This window comes from Diabrotica undecimpunctata, chromosome 2, assembly GCF_040954645.1.
Source record: "Diabrotica undecimpunctata isolate CICGRU chromosome 2, icDiaUnde3, whole genome shotgun sequence".
Lineage (NCBI taxonomy): Eukaryota > Metazoa > Arthropoda > Insecta > Coleoptera > Chrysomelidae > Diabrotica > Diabrotica undecimpunctata.
In genome coordinates this window covers 128912473-128931165 of record NC_092804.1, presented here as the reverse complement: position 1 = coordinate 128931165, position 18693 = coordinate 128912473, and the positions used below count along the sequence as shown (strand labels likewise).

At 32.8% G+C, this 18693-nt stretch overlaps 1 protein-coding gene across 5 annotated transcripts in view; it reads left to right on the top strand.

The window, feature by feature from the left end:
- Nucleotides 1-18225, top strand: part of LOC140434859 (uncharacterized) — a 37729-nt gene extending 19504 nt beyond the window's left edge. For all 5 annotated transcript variants that reach the window (XM_072523439.1, XM_072523436.1, XM_072523435.1 and 2 more), the window contains exons 7-10: nt 4867-5167; nt 9837-10723; nt 12051-12347; nt 14328-18225. In XM_072523439.1, the coding sequence (XP_072379540.1) occupies nt 4867-5167; nt 9837-10723; nt 12051-12347; nt 14328-16320 (3478 nt within the window). In that variant the 3' untranslated portion in view covers nt 16321-18225. The remainder of the gene's footprint in view (nt 1-4866; nt 5168-9836; nt 10724-12050; nt 12348-14327) is intronic.
- Nucleotides 18226-18693: the final 468 nt, after the last annotated feature.

Here is an 18693-nt window from a genome sequence, read left to right as displayed (position 1 = left end):
GTTAACTTTATATTAAATTTGCACTTTAAAGTGAACTTTAATTTAATGTTCACGTCAAACTTATTAAAAATCGGGTGTAAGAATGCAGAATTTGGGTTATGTTACTTACTTCTGGTTTATTATGATATAAATCCACTTTTCTCGTTGCATTAATTTGTGCTTAGATGTTGGAAACCAATAGAACTTGAATTTACTATTTTTTGTTGGATTTTTTAAATTTATAATACAGCATTTGCGAAATCCCATTGTCGTCAATAAATACTTATGAAATATGCTAACAAAGTTGCAAGATTTCACCTCTGCACGCGCACGATCGTTTCTCTTATCCCCTCCAAGTACTTGCACACAGCGAATACTATAAAATATGATGATTTACCAAATTTTAGCCTTCTAGGTCCAATAGCGGTCTATATGGGTAATTAATTTTTTTACAAGTAAACTTTTACCCGCATTTTATCACTTTTTCTTGCGTAGCGGACTCTAGATGCTCAAAAAATATCCAGAAATACATTTTCGAAGTAAAATTTTCTGCTGAAAACGATCCCGATGTTAAAATTAGCATAACTGTCAGGAAAATTGTGAAAAACCATTTTTTCTTAAAAAAATCATCTTAAAAACAGATCTTTTTTTTTCTTCAAAAATTTAGTAAAAGTTGTTGAAAGGTTCATACTTTAATGTAAAAATAAGTAAAGCTCATAATCAGGATTATGTAATATTTCATTCTTTTGAATGGCTAAATTTCCAATTTTTCCGAAATTGTACGTCTTTTTGCAGTTTTCTGCAATTTCTCATTATTTTCTCAACCCAAATGTCGTTCTTAACACAGATTTGGATTACGCACAAAATAGTTAAGTAATTGTAATATAATTTTTTATCAATTAATAGGCCTTTTCATCACAAATTTTTTTATCAAGTTGTAAACAATCATGTTAGGTTAGGTTAGTAATATAAAGAACAATAAAGTACCTCTGAACACATAATTAAGATAAAAAAATATATTAACTTAATTAGAAAATCAATTTTTAATCGATTGTTATGATACCTGTACGAAAAGGAACAATAAACGTTGTCTTAAGAGGTGTGTAAGAGTGATCCACGCTACAACAAAGAAAAATATCTCTGCTATGTATTGATGCCTAATATCTTTTAATTGTTAAGCAAAACAGTTCGAAAAACAAGACTGCTGCGCATGCACTCTTTATATGATGAAAAGTCCTATAAGCTCTATTGTGTAATTGAAAAAAAAAATCATTGTCTTTCAATTTTCACAATTGTAATTTATTAGTTGTAAAGTATTGCACCTGCAAAATTATACAAAATAAATTACTAAAACTATATTTATTTAATCTCTTCTTTTAATGTACACACTAGAATTATGCGCCCTGGAAAAAATCCAAAAATATTTAAAGATTTATTATATTTATATTAATGTAAAGGACAATTCACAATTTTATAAATTTAATGAGACTCATAATACCTTTTAATCTTGCTTAAAAAATAAGTACCTATTAGACCTATTAGCCACTTGCGATTTGTAGTCGCGCGATTGTTTAATCGCAAAAATTGAACACTTAATTTCAAATACAAGTCAACCGATTTGCGACTAAATAATCACGGCTATTGAAATAATTAAGAAAACGCAACCTGTCTTATTTTTACCGCGACCTGATAGTCGCCTACCATAATGAATCATACGGACTAGCATAGACATGCATCCACTTACGATCGTTTAGTCGCAATTCTAAAGCCAGCCAAGCCTGGTGTGTCTTCAAGCATATTTTTTTTAATTTCAGACAACGACGAATATGCTGGAAATGTTAGGGGCATTTTGAGTACTATTGATTCAGAGCAGTTAAAAAAAAGACCAGCTCTCTATAATAAACAACTCGAAGAGTACATCGATAATAGTATTGAAACATTTTTTCAGGGTGCTCACATAAATCTTTAAATAACATGTAAAACTGTTTTATTAACGGATGAATCCAATAACGATGCTTTCGTCGTTCAGTTCTAACTCGAAGCAAAAGAGCAATGACACAAGTAGTTTCGCTATCATCCATAGGAAAACTGATGTAATTCAGCGATTTATAAATAAATTCCTCTAGATTTTTACAACAGTGTTTTTTTTGTAGCTGCGACTAAAAATCACAAGTGGAGGGCTAGCCTAAATGACAAACATTATTTGCGACCAGGAAATTTTAAATAACGCGCTCAATGGCTCACTTTTCCACTGCGTATGGCCGCTCTAAAGTATCTAGAATTTAAACAAAACTTGTCTATCAATTGAGTTTGACCATTTTTTTTTTGGATTTTTTTTATAAACAATCTATAATGCATTCGATAATAAACTCGAATGCTTTATAGAATGCTCGTTATCATTTACTACACATTTACACGTCATACTGCACGTTTTCCAACTACAAAGCTGAAAGGAATAAACGAAGTGACTCTTCTTAAATAGCTGAATAATTATAAGTCATCATGCGCAGTGAAACAGTAAGCCATTGAGCGCCCTATTTAAAAATTTTCTACTCGCAAATAATTTTTGTCATTAGTACTTATTTTTAAAGCAAGAATAAAAAGTATTATTAGTCACATCATATTATTTAGCAATTCTGAAAATAATAAATTGAAATTTAGATAATAATTGTGAATTGTCCTTTATATTAAGATAAAAATATTAAAAACTCCTTTTTAGGATTTTTTTGCTTTTTTCAGGACACATAATAATTCTTGCATGTAAATTAAAATTTTCTTCTTCGTCTTCTTCTAGTAAGTTGTCGTTCCATCGTTTTTGTGGTCTTCCTATTGGGGAACCGTCTCTCGCCGTCTTTACTACTCTATTTTGTTGTCATTCGGCTTATATGCTTGTTCCATTCTCCTGTTCTCTTTCTTTCCCAGTCCATGATGTTCTCCACCTTGCATCTATGTCGTATATCTGTACTTCTAGCTCTGTCCCATAGTGTCTTACCATCAAGTGTTTTCATCTCTGCTGATTCTAACATTATTTTTGTCCTCTCTTGGTCAGGTCATGTTTCTGCCACGCGTCATTATTGGTTTTATGACTCTTTTGTAAATTCAGCCTTTCATTTCTTTCCTGATATTTTTATTTCTCCATATTGTTTCATTCAGGTAGCCTGCGGCTGTGTTTGCTCTATTCGCTTGATCTTCCACTTCTGTTTTCTGTAGCTAGACAGTGCGATGTATAGATATTTAAACTCCATCACTTGTTCTATCGGCCTCACAGCTAAAATTTACATCTTAGTAAATCTGCTGTTATAATCATGTATTTTGTCTTTTTTGGAAATATTAACATGTTAAATTTTCTAACAGTTATATTAAATTGGTGAAGCATACGTTGTAAACTATCTTTATTTTGAGATAGTAGTATTGCATCATTTGCATAGCAAATTATTTTGTTTTCTCCCATTTGATATCCTCTTTTAGTTCTTATTTTTTTATTATTTCATCCATATTCCATATTTTTATTATTTCATCCAGATTCAATTGGGTCAGTTAGTTACAAGTGGATAAAGTCCTGTTTGACCCTATCAAATGCCTTCTTAAGGTCCACAAAATAATGCCGGTTTGTTGTATTCTGATTTATCTTGCACTTACCTCATTATAATTTTCATGGACAGAAATGGCTCACTGGCCCAATTTTCGTAGACGGCAATCTCATAGGTGCAAAATATTTAGACTTGGTGATGCAGCAAATTGTACCAAAATTAATCCCAAATGAATCTGTGTGGTATCAACAAGACGGAGTTACCCCCAATATTATGCTACCATTGGTAATTATTTGAATTAAATATTTTCAAATAATTCATTGGGAATAGAGGTTTCATAGAATGGCCAGCCTAGGTCGCCAGACCTTACTTCGGTGGATTTTTTTTTGTGTGGAAATATTAAATCAAAAGTATATGTCACTCGATTCAATAATATAGACATAAAGCTACAGGATAAATATAAAAGTTTTATCGACATGATGCGCGCCATAACAAAATGAAGATATTATTAGTGAACTAAAAAAAAAGGACTTTAAAGATTGTTCAGTTTTAAAAGTAGGGCAAGTTCTCACATTACGAGACACAGCTGAGAAATATTCAAAATGAGTTTGAAAGATGCTTTTCTGATTAAAAAAACTGACGATTATCATAACTTTTCTTTTTCCTTGTGAAAATGTTGAAAAATGTGCTATTGAAATATAAATATCAAACGCTTTCAGTATGGAGATCATTTCTGTCCAAAATGAAGTATTACGGATAATTTCAGATAGCCAGAGCATCTGATACCAAATTTTGGTCTTTTATATTCAAAGAGAAATAAGTTTAAAACAACGCACTTGCGCGAGTCTGCATTTTCAGAAATGAAAATCGTAGTAGAGAGTAGTGGATCGTTTGTCTTTAAAAATATTTTGTGGTAGATCACAGAATTACAAGTCTGAGTACCCCTGCTTTGGATTATGATTCCCATAATCGAAAAACTACAAACTACAAAAAAAAATTTTTTTAGCTATAAGAGTCTCATGTAATTTTTTCTTCGTTTTAGTACATGCCTTCTTCCAACACTTTTTATTTGTTGGATTAATTTTGCATCTGGGCGGAGCACGAGATTTTTTTCATTAATAAATATATAAATATATATATATATATATATATATATATATATATATATATATATATATATATATATATATATATATAATAACAGTTGAACTGGATAACTCTAATACCCTTTTATTTTTAATTTAAAATTACTTCTCAAAGAAATATCCTGCAATAACCTTGTTTTTTTTAATTGCTACATTTAAATACATTAAAAAGCTTGTTAATTGGTGATATAAAACGTTTACTTTATTTCTAGAAAAAGTTCAGTTCAATACCAACCAATAACAGAAGATATTACACCGGTAACTCCATTGGCTAATACAAAAGATGAAGCTGGTTTCAAAACTCCCCAGAATACACCACATGTATTTGAAAATATCAGAAAATCTGTTTTGAAATCCAGAAGTAGACATAGACTTTCCGCTGAAAATGATTCTATCAGAAAAAATGTGTTGAATGCGGGCGAGGGTCTCAAAAGACCTAGAGAATCCACTGGTAGTGTTAGATCTAATAAACGGATGAAATTAACCACAAGTGAAGATAACAGTTATAGTGATGTAAGTATTTTATTGATAAAATGTGTAAACAAATAATACACGAGCCCTAACAACTATATAATGGGACAAATTAAAATATATAACAAATTCAGACGTTTGACTGTTAGAATGACTGTAATTATTTCGACAATTTCGAGGTTGCAGTCGACGGTAGAACGTTTTAGTTTGGTTAGTATAATTCCACTTACAATAGAATCTTTCTGCCTTTACGTGAATTTTGACTCCGCCTTCGAGCAGCTTCATGGTCAAGAGTGCTTGCAAGTACTATAATTTATTATTTTTTAAATAGTTATGATAATAATGTTAAATAAGCAATATTTTAAATGATATATAATCACAAAACATAATTATTATTGTTTTATACAACCCACATAATTGATTAATGTCATACGGATCATCCAAATATGTAAATATTAGTGACAACTAAATAATGGGACAGTATGAAGTAACTGCTAAAAACCAAACAATATAAGACAGAAGTAGGGTGCAAAAAAATGCAGCTGGACACTTTAACAAACGTCAAACTATATTCTACAATTAATTCCTTCTCAAATTGAGTGAATCACTGTATTATTTCAATAAAATGGTGCCTGGATCTGCAAATTCAAAAATTCGTCAGTTTTGTTTCATTATTTTTATTTCTTCTTTTACCTGGTCCCACTTTGTTTTCCCAGGTTTATATCTGTTTCTTGTATTCAGTGGAATCCAATTCGTAATTCTGTTTATCATTTCTACAAGTTTTTAATTATATTATTGTCATGCAAATTCTAGACTACTTGGTTTTGTATTTTACTATGGTTTCTTGATCGTTAATTATTTTTGATCCTTAGACAGATCTTATTCTATTTTAATATAGATCTTTCCCATCTTTTTTTAGTTTCGCGGCTTCAATTGCGTAAGAGATTACTAATTGGTCTGTTTAAAGTCTTGGAAAATCTGATTTTTGTTTGTCCTGAATATATTTGAATATGAGTAGTTGTTTATTTCTTCCGAAAGCTTAATTGCCTACTTCAAATTTGTAATTTACAATTTTAGTTCCTTTCATGTCTCCTTGTTCGATCTCATGTATTTAGTTTTGCTTTCATTACCATTTTGTTTTTTTTTCATCATCCCATTTTGATTGTGGGAGATATTGGGTCTTCGTTTTCTACCCCATTATTTGATTTTAAATTCCTCGGATGATATTCACTGGAATTTGATTTTGGTTTTATAAGTTCAGTATGCACATTTTCTGTATTTTTTATTAATTTCTTTGCGATTACGTACTGTTTGCAAACCGCCTTTTTCAATGTAGATTTATCTATGGTGTCTTGTGTATAAGTTCTGTGAATGTTCTTGTTATATTCTATGGGTTTCTGTATTACTTGTTCCAATGTATAAATTGCGCTTATCGTTGATCTTTCTAGACTGATAATCTCCTTCATAATTTTTTCTGATTGTATTTTTAGTTTCGGGTTGGCTACCACCTTATAAAATGTATTTAGAAGTGTTATTGCTCTGTGGTTAGAACATTTTTCCTTATATTTTTTTTGTGGATTTATATGATCATTCCATCATTCATTTGGTGTGATCATTAAAGTCAGCTTTACAATTAGGGGCTGTCTATTTTTTTTTGCATTTCTATTTCTCACTTTGTAATTTCTTTTTTCACATTTCCAACAAGCCTAACATTTCCAACTGTTTTATTTTATTTTTTGTTCCAAATTTCTAATTTTTCCTATTACCAAGATATGATCATTGTCGATTTCTACTTACTTGTAGCTCATCATCATTCTGGCTTTACAACCCTGCGTAGGTCCTAGCCTCCTCAACAATAGGGAGTTTTTGTAACTACCTAACGTAACGTATCTCCCCATACGTAAAGAACTAACGTATCGAAGAAGATGAACGTTAAATTGAGAGTTTTTGTTCTGCACGTAACGTAACGATGGTGTTGCCATCACCGAATTAGTGATTAACTAACAAATTGTCAGTGCCAGTCTTGTCCTTGCCATTTAACCCTATTTTTGATATTCAAAATAAATAACAAATATTTTTTTGAACAATTTTTAATTTTTGAGATGGACGAAGACATAGAAGATGCCCTTCTTCTCCACATCTTGCACGACTATACGGCCGCTTTAATTTTTATACCATTAAAAATATTTTTCGCTTTTGAATTAAATTCCACCTTTCTGGATGGTCGTAAGGGTGCTTGCCTACGACTTCCTTCAACAAGAACAAATCATCTTCATTGCTGAAGTGAAGTCGTTTTCTACTGCTTTCCATTATTTATAAAAATCAAAACAAATATACGTAACCACAAATGTAAAAATACACGTACCACGTGTGCTTATGAAATGTGGATGTTGAAATTTTGGTAATCGGGTAAGATTCCCTTGCGCATTCGGTTACCTTCGGCTCGATAGGGATGCGTATGAACGTAACGTACCAGCCCGTTACGTTAGGTAATACGTATCTAGATACGTTAGTTCAACCATTAATGCGCATGCTTATATGTCAAAAAGATACGTTACGTATACGTATTTGCTTGCACAAAAACTCTCTATTTTCTCTCCAGTTGTCCCTACCCATCGCCTTCCTCCGTTAAGTACATATTCCCATATTGTCTTGGGTCTTACTCTTCTTCTATGACCAATGGGCCTATCAAGGAGCCTTTTTCTAGCTGGGTCATTTTGTTCCATCTGCATTACATGTCCTATCCATCTCACATCCTATCTTAATATGTTTTACGATATCTGGTTCCTGGTATATTCCACAAAGTTCGAAGTTGTATCATCTTTTCCATACTACATAGTCATTGTCATTCACCGCTCCATAGATTCGCCTTAGTACTTTTCTTTCGAAACATCCTAACATGTTTTCATTACCTTTTGTTAGAGTCCATGTCTCTGAACCATATGTTAGGACTGGGCATATTATTGTTTTGTAGAGTTTGACTTTAGTATTTCCCGATATAATTGAGCATTTAAGAAGGAGGTTGAGCCCAAAATAGAATCTACTGGCCGTGCAAATGCTGTAATTTATCTCTGCGGTAGTATTATTTTCAGTGTTAAGGAGCGCTCCCAGGTATAAAAATTCGGTCACTACTTCAATGTCGTTGTTTTCTATATCCAGTGGTCGTAGAATTTGTGGTTTTGTGCTTATTTTCATACATTTGGCTTTGTTGGTGTTTTTTATTAAACCCATTTTTGTAACTGATTCTTTTAGTGCTACATACTCCTCTCATACAGCGTTTTCCGTTCTCCCAACAATATTGATATTATCAGCATAGGCAAAATTTGCACTGATTTATTATATATTGAACCGGTGATTCTGATTTTTGGTATACATCTTACTTTTTCCAGAGCTGGATTGAACAGGATACAGGAAAGCGGGTCTTCCCGGTGCAGCCCGTTATTTGTTTTAAAAGGTTCAGACAGTTCCTCCTGAATTCGTACTCCACATTCAATTTTTTCAAGAGTTAGTTTTGTTAAATTTACCAACTGATTTGGTATTCCTAGCTCTTTCATTGATTCGAACATTTCTCTTCTATTTACAGCGTCGTAGGCTACTTTGTAGTCTATAAATATGTGATGAGTATACATGCCATATTCCAGTGTTTTTTCTAAAATTTGTCTCAGGGTTCCAATCTGATGAATTGTCGATTTAACACCTCTGAAACCATCCTGGTATTTTCCTACTATTCGTTCTGCATATGGTGTCATAGTAGTGGTATAGTACTGTGAAAAATATTTTATATGCTGCATTTAGAAGCATAATTCCTCTCTGGTTAGATCATTTGAAGATATCTCGTTTTTTGTGTATGGTGCAAAGTATTCCAATATTCCAATCACTGTGGAGGGATTTCTGTGTCCATACTTCTTTTATGAGCTGCTGTAGTGCCATTTTGGTATCGTGGCCACCTTTATATAGTTCAGCTGGGCGATTATCCGTTCCGGGTGATTTGTTTTTGGCTAGTTATTAAGTGCATCTTTAACTTCAAGAATCGTTGGTGGTTTCTCTTTCCTCTAGTCTGTTCCGCTTACCTCAGCTCTTTCGTCTTCCAGGGTTTCTACTTCTTCCTCTATATTAAGTGCCTGGTTAAAGTATTCCTCCCATTCAATTACATATTCAATACATATTTCCTTGTTAGCTTGCTTGTAGTTTCTTCTGTTTATTTGAGAATAGAACGAGCAGATAGTGCTATTTACCACAGATAATTGTGAAGAACCAAAAAAATAGAGGAAAGGAAATTGAAAGGCTGGAATATTATATAATCTAATTGAAACGTAATACATAACGTGAAATGAAAATGCATCTATACAAGACGATGATAATACCAAAGACTGTTATTTATCTGGAAATCTGAGAGAGACTTTTTTGATATGCGTCTAGAAAGAATGAGTGAGCAAAAAATATTTTTCTCGCTCATTCTTTTTGTATGTATTATATATTTGCGTTTGTGTTGCGATTCCAGATGCTTCTAGGATAATCATTATATTTGTCCCATTTGACAAAATAGTATAACTTATTTTTAAACTACCAAACTTAAAAATTAAACTTAAAGAAGAAAATAAGATTGTCTTCTTCTGTGCCTGTACAATTATCTTTATAAATAAATGCAATCCCAGATTGTATGAAAAATTTTATGTGACTATATTTTATTAAAACATTTTTTTGTTTTCAGTCTTTATCTTCATCTTTTGACTCTGAAGTATTTGAAGCAGATACTCCAAAACTCTCAAAAAATATCTCAGTACATCAACCTAACTTCTCATCAAGATTTTCTTCGGAGCCTTCAAGAAAAAAATCTGCAATTGTCAGGAGATCTTTGCAGATCGTTACTAACGTTGAAAATAGTAAACCAGTTTCAACACCTCCAGTATCTAAGAAAATTAATCAAAAAGGACCCAAAAACGACCTTAGTGACGTCGAGGGTGTAAAAAGACTCATGAAAACACCAAAAACACATAAAGAACCTGCAATTGATTTATCCAACGTTTCAGGTGTGAAAAATCTTCTGAAAACACCTAAAGTTCACAAGGAGCCTAAGAATGATTTGACTAATGTTGCAGGTGTTAAGAAACTTTTAAACACTCCTAAAGTGCAGAAAGAACCTAAAAATGATTTGACTAATGTTGCAGGTGTTAAGAAACTTTTAAACACTCCGAAAGCACAGAAAGAACCTAAAAATGATTTGAGCAATATTGCAGGCGTGAAGAAACTCTTGAAAACACCTAAACCACAAAAAGAACCCAACAATGACCTGAGCAACGTTTCAGGCGTTAAGAAACTTTTAAAAACACCCAAAGTACAAAAAGAACCTGAAAATAATTTGACAAATATTCCTAGTTTCAAAAAGTTGTACTCGACACCTAAAGAAGCAAAATCGCCCAAAAACGATTTGACATCGGTTCCCAATTTAAGAAGAATAATGTCGCCGAAACAACAAAACACGCCGAAAAATGATTTGACAGATATAAGAGGTTTGAAGAAGTTGATGAAGACCCCTAAAGAAACTAAAGAACCCTTAAATGACTTGTCTGATGTTCGTGGATTGAAAAAATTAATGAGGTAAGCTAACTAACTCATATCTTAGTCATTAACCTAATAAGTATTGTGATATGTAATTTGCCCATAGACCATTAAGGACAAATGGTACGTTTATAGCTAAACCATATTTAGTTACATTTGTTGGCACATTCACTCACTGGAATGAATCTTTAAATACATTCAATTTTTAATAATACAAAAAGAAAATGTTTTCTCGTCAAGAAGGCAAACTAGAAAAACAGACAAACTGTTGTAGAAAATGTTTTCAGATGGGCTGCTTAGCAGAGCGATACTTAGATAATTACGGCGTAAGAAAAGGATGAAAATTACAAATAATATTTTTTAATATTTTCACGTCAACTCTTTTTATATCAAAATTATTTTGGTTTCATGAAGGTTTAAAATATATATTTTTATATAATATGATATCAATTTACTTCTTCACGGGCCATATCAGAATTATCCATTTGTGCCATTTCATATCCGAGTCCATTCACAAATGTTTTTCAACCAAGGAACCTGATTTCTTCCTACATCTCAACGGCCTTCTATTTTACCTTTAACGATTTCCCCTCACTATATGTCCCAGATAAGACTTTCCGGTGTTTAACAGTCTTAGCAATTCTCAATCTTTATTGACACTCCTTAGTACTTCTTCATTAGCTTTTCTTGCAGTCCAAAGTATCCTCAATATCCGTCTATGAATCCACATTTCCAGTGCTTCCATTCTGTTCATGCTTGATACTTGTAGTATGTGTGTGTAGTGTGTGATCCAAGTATGTTGACTTTTACTCCATATGGCTGTATCTCAATTACCTTTTTAAATAACTGGTCAGAGTAAACATTGAACCATGTCGGGGACAAAATGCAACCGTGTCTGACTCCTCTTTGTATGGAGATTTGGTTGGTGTAGTTGTCTCCAATTTTTATGATAACAGTTTGATTCAAGTACAGATTTTTAATGGCACGAATATCTTTACATGCTGTACTTTATCGAAAGCCTTTTCAAAGCCCACGAAGGATGCAAATACTTAGCACCATAAACCGTAGCATTTCTAAAACGAAATTGGGTATCAACTTTTCAATTTTGATAACATTTTTGAATATTTGAAGTTTTGATTTCCACCTCAGAAATCTTTCTCAAAATACAATTTCGAAAATGATTTCTAATATGAACAAATGGTATTGTTCAGTACCTCATGTTATTATAATAACTGCTAGAGTTTATGAGCCCTGTCTATCATCATTTTACTTAATTAAACCATTTGAAACCAAATCAACATTTTTTTGTCTCAATTACACAATTTTTTTCACATGTTTTAATTAGCATTCGCATTGTAATTTTTAGGACACCAAGAACTCAAAAAGAACCTCTAAATGATCTTAGCGATTTGGAAGGAGTTGCAAACATTTTCAGTACTTCGGTACATCATAGATTGAGTAACACCAGTGATATTGAAAATAATGAAGATCTTTTCAATAAACTCTTTGATAGAAAACCTCTGAAGACCTATAGGTCCAAAAGTACATCTCCTCATAAGAACCTAGATGCTTTTGGTGCTGTTAGGAAAACGATGGGAGATGAACCAGTAGTTAGTCCCAGAGTTGTTGATTGGATTGATGAACAAAAGGTCTTGAAGGAGATGTAAGTACATATTAATATGTTAACAGGACTGTAGTTGATATTTAAAATAGAAAAGGTGGGGAGGATTTTAATTATCTGGTGTATTTTGCAAACCCGGTTTATAAATAGTGTTGTGTTTGTTCAGAAGTCTGATGATAGTAATTTTAGAGTTCTGTAATTTTCAATTTCACGACAGAATAATCATGGATTTTAATTTCTCACGATTATCGCTGCACCCTCTGGAGTTCATTTAAAAACAAATATTCTTATCAAATCCCGTCCTTTCATTAAACTCCAACAAGAGCTCCTACTGTCGTTACTATAGTATATACGTAAGTTACTATTGCTTTCCATTTTTGTCGGTCCTGTGTCACTATCCCATTGTCTCACTCCAATTTTCTCCAGATCCTCTCTGACTGCATCTTTCCACCTTTTTCTAGTCCATCTTACAAATCTCCCTTCTGGTCTTTCTCAAAAAACATTGTGTATAAGGCGATTGTTATTACTGTGTATCACCGTATTACTCCTAACTTGTTGTATCAGCGCCTCCATTCATTTGTCACACTATCTCTACAAGGGCTATATATTACTTATATAGCCATATATGTACACTTTCTAATGGGGAGAATTTTTAATAACTGTACAGATCGGATCTACCGAAGATACAAGTTCCAATTTTAGTGCCTGAATTATCATTATTGTTCTAAAGCTATTTTCTTGTGGCATTTTCATTTACTGCTTAATGGGAATTAATGAATTTTTAATATTTAAGTTGTTTTTTTTTCTGTCTGGTATTCTCAAGTTAAAGTTAATTGTATGTAATTTAATGAACTACCTCCAATAAAGTCGGTCCAAGAACGCACCTTGAAAATACTTTCTAGTCTAGTATAAAATGTATAATATATGTCTCAATTTTCATTATTAGAATTTTTTGTATTATTAAGTAACAAAATAAAATAATTTGTTTAATTTGTATTTTGAGAAAGTGAAAGTCGAAACGTTAAGATGTATTTTCAACCATGTGGTTACTTCCTATTAATAATAGTAAATAAAATGGTATTTTCATAATTAAGAGACTTCTGGTCTTTTAAGTGGAAGTGATTTCACAGGCTTTATTTCATTAGTCTTCCCAGAATTTATAGATTTCTTTTCATCCAACTGTTCCAAATCCAATTAAATTTTATCTTGGCTCCTTGTCAACCAAGAGTTCCTCTACGGCTAGCTTGGAGTCTAGGAATTGCCACCGCTCCAGCTTGAGTCCTTTATTTTGTTTTCCGAAGTGGGGTTTTCACTCAGTTTTTTTAAGAAAATCCTTTGTGAAAGTATTTTCTCGAATCTTAAGGTACCTGTCCATCGTCAGACAGACCAGAAGCACAGGGAGTTTCTTCATTAATAAGGTTTATAGGAGCATTTTTATGTTTTGTAACTTCCACCACTACAATGTTTTGTAGTGGTGGGACTACACCTCTGAGATCCAATAAGTTTCTTCGTGCTTTCTCCAACAGCGTGCGAATCATCAGGTTGGTTCTCTTGCTCAGTCTGCTTGACATCATTTTTGGAAATAGTTTTGTTAGTTTTTGGATTCTTCCTAGAGTCTCCCGATTTTTATTTGTATTAATTTCGTCTATTCTGTTGCTGCAAGATTGAGAAAATAAGGGTCCATACCTACAGACCTCCCGATATGTATATAAGGCCTAATATGAAAAACATTTGGTAGTAGACTCCAGTAGACCATTCATAACAGTTCTTTTTAGACACGCAACTGCCATGCAGGTTTGAGCACGGTACAATACATCTTTATCTTGCATATGGCTATTCATTCGCTTGGTCTCCTTGCAGCCATCTGTCCAGCTCAAGTTTCCTCGCCTCGCCAACGTGAAACAAACATTACTATTAAGAATGCTGCATGTGTGCATTTTTTTAATCTAAATTTGTCAGAAAATATCTTTATGAACATTGTATTTTTTTGCTATATTTCAATTAGAATTTTTCTTTTTACAGGCAAACTGAAGTTTCTAAACCTCAATCAGTTCAAAAAGGAAGGAAGAAAACCAGAGTAGAGGAATTAAAAGACGAAGTGGTACCTAAGAAAATTAAAAGTAGTCCTAAAAACCAAGATTCTGAAGATGTACAAGTTCCTACAATATCTTCAACCAGGAGAAAAGTTGTCCAATCATTAGAATATGAAACTGAGAAGGACGAGGCATCTGAAGAAAAACTGGATACTTACATTCCCAAAGAAGTAAAAACCACAAGGAGAAATAGGCAACGTAATGAAGATAAAATGATTGAACCACAAAAGACTGAAATAATAGAATCTCCTCAGAGCAAAACTAGAGGAAGAAAAGGAAAGCAAAGAGTTGTGGAAGTAGATAAAAATGAGAAATCTGAAGAAGCAGATTCTTTAGAAGAAAAAAGTAAAATAGAAGTCGAGTCTCCGAAACCTAGAAGAGGAAGAAGAAATGTCACCAAAGTTGATGATGAACCAGCTATAGAATCTCCTCAAACTTCAACTAGAAATAGAAGAAAAGTAGCTGAAAAGGTTGATGTACATGACGAAAAACCAGCTAAACGAACAAGGAATGCCAAAAAAGATGAACCCAAAACAATTACCTTGGAATCACCATTAAAGAATGTTTCCACAGATAAACAAAAATCCACAGAATCGCCAAAAATTACCACTAAAGGACGACGAAATGCTACAACAAAAGATAATGAACGTGAAGAGGAAGAACATAAAACACACGTAGATTCACCTAAAGTCACTGCTAAAGGAAGAAAAAATAAAAAAGTTGAAAGTATTGCAACAGATTCCCCACAAGGAAAGTCTGGAAGAAACAAATCCAATGAAGATCAAGAAAAACCGGTTGATTCTCCTAAGGTTGTGTCCAGAGGAAGGAGAAATGCTAAAGTCGTAGAAAATGACGTCTCCTCTGATGCAGCACAAGGAAAAACTGGAAGAAACAAATCTAAAGAAGTTGTGGAAGAAACCGTCGATTCGCCCAAGGCTACAACTAGGGGAAGGAGAAAGGTTACCAAAAAAGTTGATACTGATTTAATTACTACAGATTCTCAACAAATAAAATCTGGAAATAGGTCCAAAAAAGAAGAACCTGTTGTAGAGATTGTTGATTCACCGAAAGTCACTGCGAGAGGAAGAAGAGCGCCTAAAAAGATTGACAGTGATGTTATATCTGTTGAATCTCCTAAACCCAAAACAAAACGAAATAAACGAGCTGAAAACACAGAATCGAAGGAAGAACTATCTAAAGATGTTGTAAATTCTCCAAAAATCGAAACTAAGAAGAAAACGGCCAAAACTACAATAGCCGAAGAAAAACTAGTACAAGATTCACCCAAAAAGACTACAAGAGGAAGGACACGAGCTGGAGTAGCAATTGAAAATATTCAGGAAGAATTACCAACAAGTAACAAAGACGAAAATACTGATTCCCCTCTTAAAACTGAACCAACCACAAAAGGTAAAAGAGGAAGAGGGAAAAAACAAGACGAAATTAAAAAGGTAGATACACACGAAATAGAAAAGGAAACAGAACTACCTACCCCATCAACCAAAACCAAAAAAGATGCAGATGCTGTAAAGTCCACAAGAGGTAAGCGGAAGCAAAAGGAGACAGAAGATGTAAATGAGGCTGTAGTTACAGTTGCTAAAAGGTCTAAGAAAGATAAACCTGCAGAAGTTGTTCCAGATACTGAAGAAAATGAAAGTAGCACAACGACTAAAAGAACAAGAAGAGGCAAGCATGTAGAAATCTCTACTGAAGTTCAACAGGAAAGTGAACCTGAAATTAAATCCAAAAGAACCAAAAATGCTACAGATGTAGATAAGAAACAATCTTCGAAACGGAAAGATGAAGAAGTAGGGACAAAAAAATCAAAGAGGGGCAAAGTTGAAGAAGTAGTAGTAGAAGTACCTGATACTTCTAGTAGAAGTACGAGGGCTAGAGGTAAAAAAGTACAGTTCGCTGAGTAAGTTCAAACAGTGTTATTTACTAGAACAAAGTTGAAATCAATTTTTATATATGATATGTATATTGTTTTAAATCGTATGATACTATTTATATTTATATATTTAATTATAAAATTATAAGGTAGAGAGTGCTTTTTATTGTTTTAAATATACTAAGTGATATAGAGATCTGAACGCACAGGAATATAATATAATTTTTTGTTAAAGTTATAAATAAATTTTAACACTGTAAGGAAAAGATAAAAAATATTTGTGAAAGTTTATTACCAATTTGTTTTAATAAGAATTCAGATATGTTAATTTTAAACAAATATTTTCTGTTATGAGCACAAATAGCAGGAATTATAGTAAGGTATTGAAAAAAAATTAACACAAACACAGCAGATTTTAGTTGCACACGAAATTATTACACTCCATTTGTATTGTATCATACCATTTTTCTTCCTTTCGCAGGTCTAGCCCTATTTTCGTTGAATGGTTTTTGTTTCAAGATTTCTTTAAAAAAACTATTTTTTTTTTGTGATCAGTATACTTATTAGTGTAATTGTAATAATATAAGTTCAAAAACAGCAAAACACGTGAACATGTCCTTACGAGTCAGTGAATCTAACCCTGTTTCATCCTTCCAAAAAACGATAATAACGTTATATTGTAAATTATATTTATTTTCATCTCTACTTGACACCTTATTTATTATCTCGCCATAAACTCGGATTTGTGAGTATTCAAAGGTATGGCACAATATGGAACAAATACATATCTACAAAACACTATGGAGTTTTTCCTTTACCACGTCGAATTCGAACATGTCGGCCTTCATACAACTGTAAACAAGATTTAGATTTCATTATATACTATTGAATTCCACACCTGTTCCACAATAGCTGTTCTCTACACCATTCAAGCCGATGTTCTGTTGGAAGGTGATACCCAGTGCGGTTGGTAAGAAAAATGACCACGACCACTAACTCGACGATAGACTGTTCCATTCCAACTTTCCTCCCATGTGGTCCCATGGTCCCAAGCGATCTCCGTATTGGTTCTGCAAGCTCGTCGTATGCCACTGGCTGGTTGAGATACCATGCCTGCCAACATTTTGCCGCATTATTTAGACTTCTATGCACTCTTTCAGCAATTGCTCAAATAGGAAATCCAGCTTCCTGTAACTCAACAATTCGTCTTCCTTCAATCTCATAGTGATAATTTGCTTTTCTTTGCACTCTAGGCATCTTACATATTTTTAAACAATGTTCACAAACTCTGCTAAATATGACTGCCTACTGTGTATAAATTCCATTTGTTGGTCAAATGCAAATCTACATAAAATCGTATAATAAACGGAAAATTAAAAGATAAAGTTAATGCTTCCAGATCATTTACTTACAGTGTCTAAATATTTAACCACAATTTTAACAAAAGAAACCATCTGTACTGATTTTTCGGATATCTTTGTGATTTAGTATAATTTATAAATTTTTTAAATGTAAATCAAAGTAATCTCAAAGCGATAACAAATGTGAGAATATTTATTTGAAGTGAACTGCCGAGGAAAAAGCATAAAGTTTTTGTTTTAAATCTGGATGACCCCAAAAAGGTTTGACGTCACCTAATTGACATTATTTCTGATGTACTGAACATGAGACAAAACGTATCCTATAGATGACTAGTTTTATAACCCAGAAGTACCTGGAAATATTTTAAATATTAAAAGACAATCGCAGTGTCTTCCTTTGCGAGCTATCTTTGCTGGTACTATTAGATTAATATATAATATATGCTTTATTTTAGTGTGCAAGCAATTTTAGATTTTATTTTATTAGATACAATGCGCGGAATATGCAGTGGCATACATATGTAATTCATAATTGTTTAATGATTTTTTTTCCACAAACTTGCATTGCATTTCATTGATAAATTGTTCAAAACAGTATTTTAGTTCTACCTCAGCAGATGGTAATAAAGTCCACCAAAATTTTGTCATCATCATCATCATACTAGTTTTAAACTGTGGGTCCTAGCCCTTTCAAGGATTTCTCTCCAGTCGTCCTTATCCATCGCCTATGCCAAGCATGTATTCCCATATTTCTCATGTCTTCATTGTGTTCTTCTTTCAAATCATGCCAACAGTATTCAGGAATGAACAAGCTTCTTTGTGATTTCGTCAGTTTCGGTAACATAATTTTTTTTAGTTCGTATTAGTGCAACGATTTCTCATTTTCCTTCAGTATTTGAAAGCCTTGACTATTGATTGTTATACCGTTGTCAAATTTCAACATCCGCTATCTATTATTATCAACTTTTCCCATCTATGTAAGTGTATTCCAAGCTTTCTGTATGTTGCTTTCCTCTAAAGTACTCCACGAGTCCGCAAACAAG